The sequence below is a fragment of the Salvia splendens genome, chromosome 4 (assembly GCF_004379255.2).
Source record: "Salvia splendens isolate huo1 chromosome 4, SspV2, whole genome shotgun sequence".
NCBI lineage: Eukaryota > Viridiplantae > Streptophyta > Magnoliopsida > Lamiales > Lamiaceae > Salvia > Salvia splendens.
The window spans coordinates 35,031,363-35,043,425 of NC_056035.1; the positions used below are offsets into that span (position 1 = coordinate 35,031,363).

At 41.8% G+C, this 12,063-nt stretch overlaps 2 protein-coding genes across 2 annotated transcripts; one reads left to right on the forward strand and one right to left on the reverse strand.

Moving 5' to 3' along the window:
- Positions 1-1,412: 1,412 nt before the first annotated feature.
- Positions 1,413-2,477, forward strand: LOC121801050. Its single transcript, XM_042200521.1, has 2 exons — positions 1,413-1,619; positions 1,899-2,477. Exons 1-2 carry the CDS (start codon positions 1,413-1,415, stop codon positions 2,475-2,477), a joined length of 786 nt encoding a protein of 261 aa, XP_042056455.1.
- Positions 2,478-3,533: 1,056 nt separating this feature from the next.
- On the reverse strand, positions 3,534-5,515 carry LOC121799651 (epoxide hydrolase A-like). The gene is made up of 3 exons (XM_042199080.1): positions 4,928-5,515; positions 4,159-4,388; positions 3,534-3,882 (listed from the first exon to the last, which is right to left on the reverse strand). The coding sequence occupies exons 1-3, from the start codon at positions 5,402-5,404 to the stop codon at positions 3,636-3,638; spliced, it is 954 nt and encodes a 317-aa protein (XP_042055014.1). The 5' UTR covers positions 5,405-5,515; the 3' UTR covers positions 3,534-3,635.
- Between the last annotated feature and the right edge of the window lie 6,548 nt (positions 5,516-12,063).

Consider the following 12,063-nt stretch of genomic DNA (forward strand, 5'->3'; position numbering starts at 1 on the left):
ATAGAAATCCGTGGGTTTCATCCTAAAACCAATTGGTGATAAGAGGAGAGGCCCATGAGACTTATATAGTGGATTAAGCTCTTTGTGTACATCGATGTGAGATATTTTTTATGTTCATTTTATATTTCAATTGCCAACACCCTCCCTCAAACCCTTCAAGGTAAATCTTGGAGGGGTTGGACTTTTCTATGATCGATTGGACAATCGGCCCAATTTTTTTTCCGATCGGTTGGACTACTGGCCTAAATTTTCAGATCATTTTTTTTTCGGTTTCAGTCCAGATATACTGATGAGTCAGTCAATTTTAGCTCACAATCGGTGACCCGCTCTGGATGGTAATCGAGAGGATTAGAAGAACTACGCATATTGGAGCGTTTTGGGAGAAGAGAACTTGTATTGGATTTCTATTTTTTTGTGTGTGTTTGTTACATTCGTTCTTCTCCTTTTTGTAAGGAGGAATACAAGTATTTTTGGTAAAGAATAAATCTATTCTAATACAAGTATTTCATATCAATTGTGTATCAATTACTCTTTAATGACTCCCCAATTAGACTCCTTTGATTTAGGTAGGTTTGACAGCGTCTGTGTGCTTATTGGCAGAAACAGCCATCCGACGCTGGGCCTCCGTTTGAGAAGTGACAGGAGCGCGGTTCTTTCACCCAATTGCTCTGCCACCGCTTCATTTTTGGCTGGTGCAGCGGGAGTGCTGAATATATTCGGAGGTTTTCGCCCATAAAGCACCCTAAACGGGAACATGCCTATGCTGACGTTGACGCTGCAATTCATAGCAAGCTCGGCCCATGGCAGGATCTCAAACCATCGAGGAGGCTGCTCAAAGGTAAAAGCGCAGAGACATTGTTCCAAGGACCGATTTGTGACATCAGATTGACCGTCCGTCTGCGGGTGGTAAGCGGTGGTGAACTTGAGTTTAGTGCCGCTCAAAGCCATTAATTCAGAGGCATCTATTTCGATGGTGAATGGTTGTTCGAAATGCAAAACGGGAGCCTCGATCATCGCGGTTTTGAGGGCTGAAACTCTCATCTGCGGCAGGTGTCCACTGAAAACCTCCTCTTTCAACAGATCAGTGAGCGGGGCGGCTATGATTGAATAGTTCTTGACAAACCGGCGATAGCATCCTGTTAAACCCAGAAATCCCCTTAATTGCTTAACAGTTGACGGCGTTGGCCAGGTGGTCATTAGCAGCAGCAACACAAGTAAGTAGAAATGAATGGTAGTAGAATTAGGCATCTTAGAAGTTGAGCTATAAATATAATCCATAGTTGGTTCAGCTAGTCTGATTTTGGGTCGACAAAGCTCTCACGGTTTTGCTCTTTGGATACTCCCTAAAAGGCCTCATACTAATAGAGTTAGGGTAGCCCTTATATATGCTTGCAACTCTTTTTCATTCTCCAATGTGGGAATTGTTTGCCCTCACAATCCTCCCCTTAAACCAAGATCACCAGACCAAGACCACATGTCCACCCCTTGTTACAGGTCACCAGGTCACCACAGGTCTTGATCGAGCTCACGCAAAGACATTAGAGAACTTGCAAGCACAAACCACCGTTGAAGTAATCCTAGCACTCCTTGACCGAATGCTACTGGATCACCAAGCATTGGTACTGGCTAAGTGACCCCCTACGCCCTCCAGAAGTGAGTGATTGCGAACTAGGATAGCCGTAGCCAGTGTTGCTCATGACAGTCAGGGATTTGAGGTCTGATTTGGTGTGAAAGCTGTGTGAAAGTGTGCTTTGTCTTGTGGTGTATGTCTTTGTGCTTTAAAGTTTGCAAGGTTCTGTGTTTCTGTCTTGCTTCCTGTGTTCTTGCAAAGTGATTTTAATTAGCCTGTTGGTTTGGTTCCTTTTAATGGCAAAAATGATTTTGTTATTTGGAAACAGAAATTGAAATGCATTCTTATTCAGCAAAAAGTGTTTAAGGCTGTTGATGGTTCTTTGCCTGATGACACTCCTCAAGAAAAACTGGATGAGATGAATGAGTTGGCTAGAGCTGCTATTGTACTCAATCTGTCTGATTTTGTAATTAGGAAAATTGATCATATTGAGTCCGCTTCTGAAATGTGGAAACACCTTGATACTTTGTTTACTGAAACTTCTATGTCTTCAAGGATGCACTTGCTCGAAAATTTGTTCAAATTTAAGCTTGACTTGTCCAAGGATATTGATGATAATGTGCATAGATTTCAGAAGCTTGTGCAGAATATTAAAAGATCTGGTGATAAAACTATTGATGAATACACTAGTATTGCTCTAATAAATGTCATGCCTGATTCTTACAGTGATGTGAAAGCTGTCATTAAGTATGGCAGAGACTTTGCCCCTCTGGACTTGATTATTAGCTCCCTAAAATCTAAAGAACTTGAATTAAGGGAAATGGCTGATGATAAAAATGCTTTTAACAAGGCTCTGATACCACTGTTGGGAATCGGCGGTGCATACTCGAATTCCACATTGGTATGATATTGTCCTCTTTGAGCAAAGTCCTTACGGTTTTGCTCTTGAAGTACTCCCCAAAAGGCCTTATACTAATGGAGTTGGGGAAGCCCTTATGAATATGCTTGCAACTCTTGTTCATTCTCCGATGTGGGCGGTTTTGCTCTTGGGGTACTCCCCAAAAGGCCTCATACTAATGGAGTTAGGGTAACCCTTATATGCTCTTGCAACTCTTGTTCATTTTGGAGTTATGGTAGCCCCCAAAAGGCCTCATACTAATGGAGTTAGGGTAACCCTTATATGCTCTTGCAACTCTTGTTCATTTTGGAGTTATGGTAGCCCTTATATGCTCTTGCAACTCTTGTTCATTTTTCGATGTGGGATATGGTTTGTTCTACAAACCAAGACCACCAAACCAAGACCAAGATCACACACAGGGTCACAGGCCCAACCCAAGACCACCAGACCAAGATCACACACAGGTCACATGTCACCCCAGGTCTTGGTCGAGCTCACATAGAGACATCAGAGAACTTGCAAGCGCAATCCACCAGACCCCGAGCCACACAGTTTTAGCCCCTGAACCAGGGCTCTGATACCAGAGTTGGGAATCGGCGGTGCACACCCGAACTCTACATTAGTATGATATTGTTCACTTTGGGCAAAGCCCTCAAAGTTTTGCTCTTGGGGTACTCCCCAAAAGACCTCATACTAATGAAGTTGGGGAAGCCCTTATAAATATGCTTGCAATTTCTGTCCATTCTCCGATGTGGGATGTGGTTTGCTTCACCACCTGGAATCAGTCCGTGCTCTATTTTCTCCATTTTCTTTTCTCAACTGCAAAGTACAAACAAAAGTTTATAATTTTCTCAATCTTTCCCTCCATCCGTCAGCAGTTTAAGACTAATATAATTAAAAAGGAAGTTTTCAATTTGCAATAGTTCCAAATTGATTTGAATAACAATTTTGCACTACTAAATATTAGTCAATGCTCAAATTGTTGAAGCCGCCGCTTCCTCTTTGTCTCTCGGTTCGGCAGCCAATGAGATACTTAGATTGTTCTACTCTATCCAAACTTGAAAATTCTAAGAAAGAAATGTAAGTAGATATACCAAATCATCAACTCTTGAACAAACATATGTCAAGCTACATTAATTGAAGCCTAGTCTCAAGCGATTCTAGTAATTAGAACTGCTTTATAAAAGCATATATAAGGTCATTGATCTCGTCTTGCCTTTCTTCATTGACAAAGTGAGCAGCACCTTCAAGCACGACCACGTCCTCCAACAATGGCACGAATTTCTTGAATCCACCTCCGTGTATGAAATCTTTGGTCCCAGGGATATGATAAACAAGGTCAAATTCCCCGGTGATGAACTTCGTTGGCACTGTTATTCCAGCTCCCGACCAGGGGGCGTTCAGTTCCCAGTTTCTGCAGCAACACAAGTACAAGTAAGCGGTAGTAGAATACTAGAATTAGGTATCTCAGTTCGGATTAGGCTATAAATGAGGAGAGCTACTCCAGTTTTGGGTCTATAATGGTTGAATAAACACAGGAGTCTCATAGTATTAAGTAAATGAAGCTTGACAATACAGATACTCAAGCCCGTCCATTGTAATTTTCATATGAAGAGTCGAAGATCCCTAATGCAATTTTCAGCAAAAGTGTAAAAGGCAATAAAACCACAGGTGATGAGGAAATTCTCACAGACTAAGCGCACGATAGTAATTCACTCCTCCAGTGAAGCCACTGTTCTCAAATCTGCTAACATAATATTCAAGATCATGCTCCGTCAACCAAGGTGCTCTATCAGTGGAGTAGGTAAATCCTTTGCCCTTAGGGAAGAGCATGGGAGCAGGCTCGCGGAATGAGAGCATGTTCTTGAGAACCTCCTTGGTGCCAACCTTCTTAAACTCAGCTTCTATATCACCGGGTTCCTGCAACATTTACAAGAATAAGCATCTAAAGTTTTAAGTATCTAGGGAACTTAGGTCCCCCAATTTTCCATGTAAACTCTCCCTCCAAGATGAGAAACTTTGTTCTCAAGAAATAATGAGATACTAAAATATGAGTTACATGCAAGTGATTAAATAATGGTTTGTTGTTGGGAATAAATATAAATGTTCAAAATTTCAGATCAGCATTCTCTACAACAAGACAATCAAGATCCATGGCTCTTCTTTATTATGATCAAATCATTCTAATTTCCTCACTGAAAATTAAGATCGCAACTAACTGCAAGTCTTCCCCAAAAATCACATCTAAAAATTCAATATTCACTACCCCAATAGCATATTCAAGAATCTAGACAACCCCCAATCACAAATAAATGAAGGTTCTATAATCCAATTGATAGTTCAACCGCTACGGAAAGAAAATTTAGGATCTTGATGGAAAATAATCTAACAAATAGGAAGAACTAAGTAATTAAATCATTCTAAAGAAAATGTAAACGAAGTAAGAAACCATTGTCAACCTGAAACCTGCAGATATAGTGATCATCGCCATACAATTTCTGAAACGACTCAACCGGATTCATCGCAGGATTCCTGGGAGTAAAAGGCACGCTGAGATTGACCAAAGCCCTGACTCTGTCAGGCCTGTACATAGCGAGATGCCAAGCCACGTTGGCGCCCCAGTCATGCCCAACAACAAACACCTTCTCTTCATTCGGCGCCACCGCGTCCAGCAGCGCGATCAGGTCGCCCACCAGGTGCATTATGGTGAATTTCGACGGGTCCTCCAGCGGCGCACCAGTGGTTTCTCCGTATCCTCTCATATCCGGTGCCACCGCGTGGTAGCCGCGCGCCGCCACGAACGTCATCTGGTGGCGCCAGGAGTACCAGAGCTCCGGGAAGCCGTGGATGAAGAGGACTAGCGGCCCCTCGCCGAGCTCCGCCACGTGCATCTGCAGGCCGTTGACGGGAATCAATTTGTGCTCTATTTTCTCCATCTTCCTTACTTTTCTTTTGTGCCGACTGCCGACGAAGGTGATGAGTGACTGAGCTTTTGTGAAGTTAATGCTTATCTTTTGTGTTTGGTGAAAAGTTAGCCCATAACTTTATTTGTTAGAAAAGGGCTTTTTTTGTAGGTAATAAAACAGGATTGAGATCCCTGCTGTGCAAAATGCTACCACAGGGGTGCTGTGGTGATCCACACCATTCATTTTGGGAATGAAAAATAATAATACAAGTATGGGAATTTAATTTGTGGTGTGGATCACTACAGCACCTTCTGCTGTGGCATTTTGCACAGCAGGGGATCTCAATCCAATAAAACATGCTCCCTCCGTTCCACTCAAGATGACCTCATTCTTGAGTGACACGAAATTTTAATAAGTGTTGTTAGGTAAAATAAAATAGAGAGAAAAAAGTTAGTTGAATATTTTAATGAAGAGAGAAGAGAGAAGAGAGATGAGGTTATTTCCAAAATTAAAAAGTGATCATCTCGCTTGAGACCAATAAAAATGAAAAGGTGATCATCTTGAATAGTACGGAGGGAGTAGCTTTCCTAAGCTTAATGGATATAGCTTCTTTTCAGTTTGTTGGTTGTTTGATATAATTAGAGAATTACATCAAAATGTATTCCCTCAGTCCCATAGTAGGATTCATATTTGTTATGGGTACGAATTTTAGAAAATATAAAGAAAAATGAGTTGAATAAGTTAGCAGAAAGTGAGTCTCACTTATATATATTAGTTTTATAATAAAATGTTAGTGGAATAAGTTAATTGAATGTGAGGCATATTTACTATATATATGATAGAAATGAAAAAACTCTTATTATGGAATGGATGGAAATTACAAAATAAGACTTTTATTGTGAGATGGGGAGAGTATACAAAAGTGTTTTATTTATATATGCATTTACAACGAAAACAATGGTGAATGATATTTTAAAATTCTATTCCAAATATGTTATATTTCATTCGCGTGAGTGATAAACTCGTAGTTTAGCAAGTATTTTGGATGTGTAACGTGAATATTTCAGTGTTTTGTAGCATTTTACTTGAGTTTGCATCCATTATCCACTATTTAGGTATTTTGATGAGTTTGTCGAGTGTTTCTAGTTAAAACAGGTGAAAATGAGTTGAAAAGGAGTTCGAGGTTGTTAGTGTTTGAGCTCATCTAGATCAGATTAAGCTCATGAAAGTACTAATTTGAAAATAGCCGTTGGAAGCTGAAACCGGAACTAGCCGTTGGGGACAGTTATAACTGATTTTTGGAAGAAGCTTGCTGGCGGTTCTTCGAGCTCAATTGATTGAGCTCGACAATACAAATAGAGCTGCGATGACTTCACAACAACACATCATCAGAAATCAAGAGCGATTAGAAGAGAATTCGAGAGAGAGAGTGATATATCTCAGCTGTGCGTTGTTCGCTCTCGAAGCAAGAAGTTTTCGGGCGAGTTGAGAGTTTTTCATCTTGTAATTCTTGAGAGCATTGAGTGTTCTTGTAATTGTAAGTTCTTGAGTGATCAATAAAGAAACACACCAGATTCTGCCCGTGGATGTAGGCTTACGCCGAACCACGTAATTGCTTGCGTTCTTCTTCTTTGCTTGTTGCTATTTGTTTGTTCTTTTCGATCAACACAACTGTGGAACACAGAGGTTGGAGTACAGAGAATTCGCCCAACCGTGCGCTTTCTCTAGGAAGAATCACCCGACCGGGCGTTTTTGAAGGAATCGGGAATCCAGAGAGTTCGCCCGACCGGGCGTTATGGCGACTTAAAATCGCCCGACCGGGCGATGCGTGCGGAATGTATAATTCCACCCCGGGTATAAAAGAGACCTAGGTTTTCGACACCAAGACACGAGACACGTCCAGAAGCAGTTTTTGAAGGGTTGAGAGCGGATTTGAGAGACAAGGAGTCACAATCCTCAACAAGGTTGAAGACGAAGACGAATTGCCGTTCAATCCATCCTTGGGAGTATTTTCATTAGTTTTCCTATTCAACTCAATGTTTATGGATTATTCTTGTGTTTTTTAGTTGAATATGAGTAGCTAAATCTTTTGTAGAGTATTGGTGAAGACTACATGAACACTTGTGATTAATTCAATAGCTTTTGATTACCTATGCTCTTGTAATTATTTTGTTTCATTCTTATGTCTTTTCAATTCAATTGCTTAGCTACCAATTGGATATGTTGACCTAGATTTGTGTAATCGAGAGATACCGGTTTAGGATTGATGAAAGAATGAACAACGCCTAGATAATTTGCATTCGAGAGAAGGAATTCTAGAGTGAGGGCTTGGGTCTTTTGTTTAAAGGAGTTAATTGTGAAGTATTAGAAGGAGACTTCAATATTAATAGTTAATCAACGGGTTGAGTGCACTCGAGAGGGGGCTTAGCCTAGACTAGATACTTTCCTACTAATCCTATAGACTTCAATGGGTAATCAAAGTTGTTGAGTTGCTTACATTGTGGTTGTTGTAGTCGGATCCACGGCTCTACCTCGTTATCCTATTTGAAACTTGCTCTTTTGTCTCTTGTTTTACTTTGTTTATGTTTAATAGTTACATACCAAAACCAAACCTTTGATTTGTTTGGATAGTAGTTAACATCGGTCCGTGGTACTTGAGTTTATACAATTTGTCTCTGTGGGATACGATACTCTTCCTTGCTTTGTGCTACACTAGCCCCGTACACTTGCGGGAATTTCTTGTGTTAAAATAAGTTGAGTTGGTGAGACCTCTATTTCGCGAGAAAAAATCCAGTGCTCCAAGCATACCACAGTGGACAGTTGATGTAGTATGCCTAGAGATGCCCAAGGTTTTCGGTTCCGGCGTTAACCACGGAACCGGAACAGTGACTTTTTTCTTGAACCGGAACCGCCATATTTTGAACCTCGGGCCGGTTCTGGTTCCAAATTTTAAGAACTGAAACCGTGTCGGAACCGCCGATTCCGAACGGTTCCAAACCGGAATCGCAAAAAACCGCCGGAAATCTGGTTTGGAACCTTGAAAAGCCGTACAAAACCGTCGGAAAAGCGATGGTTCTGAACCGAAATCGAAACCGTAACCGTAACCGTCGGTTTTGGAACCGGAACCGGGACCGTAAAGCACCATCGCGGTTCGATTCCGATTCGACAATTTTCGAAATCGAAACCGGCGGTTCGGAACCGTAACCGCCGGTTTCGAAACCGTGGGCATCTCCGTATGCCCTACCAATAAGGTTTTGACAACTAAAAATATACATGGACCACACCTCCATCTATAAACACACATGGCTGCACATATATAGAAATTTTGCATGTCCCTTATTAACACATATATCTCTATATACACACATTAATTACACTATATTTAATGCACTTATATTTTTCACATTAAATAAAGATTACGGTGAATAGTCTTATCTACATTATTCTTATTTTTACTTTATTATATATCCACTTTAACTATTTTTAACGATTTTTTCAAAACGAGTGCAAAAAAGAAGTGACTCAACTTAGTTTAAACTAAGGGAGTACTAGTTAGCAAGCAATTGATCACCGCCCTAAGAGCATCCGCAGTGGGCCGGACGATAGCCTGCTCGATGCATCGTCCGCCACTGTAGCAAGGTGGACGATAGCGGATCTTTCGTTCGCGCCCTATGCATCGTCCGTGGACATGGCATCGGAATACGCATCGTCCGCGGTATCATCCACCCCATTGAGGGCCACGCGGACGATACCGCGAACGATGCTATGCGTTTTACATTTTTTTATTTCTTCTATATCTATGTGTATATATATCACACTTTTCCAACTTCTATTTCACTCTACTCCATTCTTTTCCTCTATTTCTCTCTAAAATAATGAATCCAGACTATTTCCCAAATCCGAATAGTCTCGGCGGATTGCTGATGTTCGGTGGTGGTGCCCGGTGGCCGGGTACAGACCCTGTCGAATACACCGGGTACCATCGAGTCCAACTGGAGCCTAACACCGGGTACGATTCGGATTTCACCACGGATTCCTACGGACTGTCTGACATGGAGTCGTCTCCCTTCCGCGCCTCCGCCCCCAAGGAAAGGAAGAAGAGAACCAACAGCAGAGCCCAGAAGTTTCCGCCTCCGGAGAACAACGAATAATTTGCCCCATGGGGGACGAATTACAGCCCCGAAGACACCATTCTTCTGACGAGGTGTTAGGTTGATATTTAGGAGGACACGGTGTTTTCCAACAACTAAGGGCGAATCGCGTATTGGGAGCGCATCACTGAGCGCTACAACGCAACCAAGCCGGCCGCCGAGTACAAGCGCAGGAGGGAGCAGCTCCGCAAGCACTAGGATCAGGTGAAGAAGCAGCTCAACTGGTTCTCGGTGGAGTATATGAAGTGCTTAAGGGAGCAGGGCAGCGGCGAGAGTTTGTCCGACGTACGCGATAAAGCGTTGGCGTCGTACTTATCAATGTACGACGAGTTCAAGCACTACTCCGCCTGGCTCATCGTGAAGGACAATCAGAAGTTTCAAGGAGGGACTAATCCCATATCGTCTGCATCGAAGAGGACGAAGAACACCGCTACCGGTGATTATACGAGCAGCAACAGCGGCGCACCTCCGATGGACCTCAACCAACCGATGTACGAGGATGAGAGCTCTGGCACACCAATGTCCACCCGGCGTCCCATTGGCAACAAAACTGCCAAGAACAAGGGGAAGAGGAAGACGACGACCTCACAAAACCCAGCCCCTGCCCAGACTTTGGCTGCGCCGCATGCCTACGGGGACTTGGTGAGGGTCGCCACCCACAAGACGTTGTTGGACACGCACAATGCCCTCAGGCAGACTGATGACCTGGGTGAAGCCCAATACCTCAAGCAGATGATCAGTGATCTCCAACGCCAGTTGGGAATGAACTAGACTAGTAGTGCACTTGTTTTTTTTCTATCTTCCTATCGTTGTAACTTTTTTTTTAATTAAGTAAAATGTATGGTTTATCTTTAATTTGTCTTGCTTTATATTTATTTTGTTTGACATATTTGCAAACATAAAAAATAACAACAAAATAGTAGTAAAAACTATAGGTCGAGCTATAGGGCGGGCAATAGGATACCCCACTGCAGGTGAATAGGTAGGAGGATAAAATGCTGACATGGCCAGCTATATGACGCTCCATTGTGGATGCTTTACTATAGAATTCTCTAGATATTAGAAATTAGGATATCTAGATATTTTTAGGAGAATTATCTAGATATGAAATTCTCTAGATGATAGATATTATTTAAGAAAATATCTAGATTTTTATAGAGAAAAATCTAAAATATAAAAGAATGAAAAGTAGAGAATTCTATAATAAGTTAGTAATAGCTATAACAATGGGAGAGTTGTACCATTTTGCACAAGTTGTAGAGTTTGAAAATAAAGTGTTCCTTAGTTTCCCACATCACCAACATCTCCTAAATCAGTTCACATATATTCAACCAATTGTCCTCTCAAATATTCCCTCCAAACTAAATTATTCCTCCAATATATATATTATATTCCAACACGAATACCAGTGTCATACAATAAACGACTCATCTTGTCGTTCGAACAACATATGTCGTGCTACATTATTCATACATTCATTAGGGTAGGAAGAAGAAGAATTATGGTTGCACTCCGCCTCCCTCCGCCTCCCGCCAACCTCGTGAAACGCCCTGATTTCAGAAGCAAGAAATCCCTCTTGTCACTCTCAAATATTAGGAAAGTGAAATAAAGGTATATACTACAATTAATTGACTGAAACATTGTCTACACATGTGTTCCTCTCATATCACTCATTTCGTTTACTCTTCAATATCTCTCTCAGTTCTTTTCCACTTCCGTTGATGCAAACCAAATAACACGTCCATGCAAAATTAGCAAAGTTCAGCGATCTCACCACAATGTTCACCGATCTCGTTCACCCAATCTCACTCTATATATATGTATCAACAGTTCTATTCAGTATTCACAAGTTATTCAGCAAAAATCCATAAATAAATGGCTTCCAGCCTGTCCGCCTCCAAATCCGAATCACAATCCGCCGCCTGTCGCCGCCACCACGTCCGTCGACATTGACGAACTATTGGCCGCCATCTCCACTGCCTCCCTATCCGAATCCGCCACCGCTTCCACCTCCGGCTCCTGCTGCGGCGGCCGCGCCCATGGTTGTGGTCGCACCACCGGCCGCGCCAACATGCCTGCGTACGTCGCTCGCTCTCCTTTGGAGAGGCCACCGAAGCCTGCAAAAAAGGCTATGAAATCCATTGACAGGAGCGCAAAATTCAAAGACAAAAAACGTTGAGTGGCTCGGCCATGCTTCCATGATCCATCAATCTTTTGCTAATTCTAGTCAAAGTTCCATCGATCTTTTGCTAATTCTAGTAAGTTAAGCCTAATGAATTCCAGTCAAGCACCTCTCTGTTTTTTTAATTCCTAGTCTTTTAAGTCTAATGATTTCGGTTTCCACTCTGTTTTTTTAATTCCTAGTTAAGTCTAATGGTTTTCCGTTGTAATTAATGATTATCAATGCATATAAAGTATCGATGGATTAATGATTGATTTCGTTTATTTGAATCCATATTATTCTCAAGTATCGATGGCTTAATGATTGATTTCGTTTATTCGCAATGCTGATTATTCTCTCAAGTTATTCTTGATGCC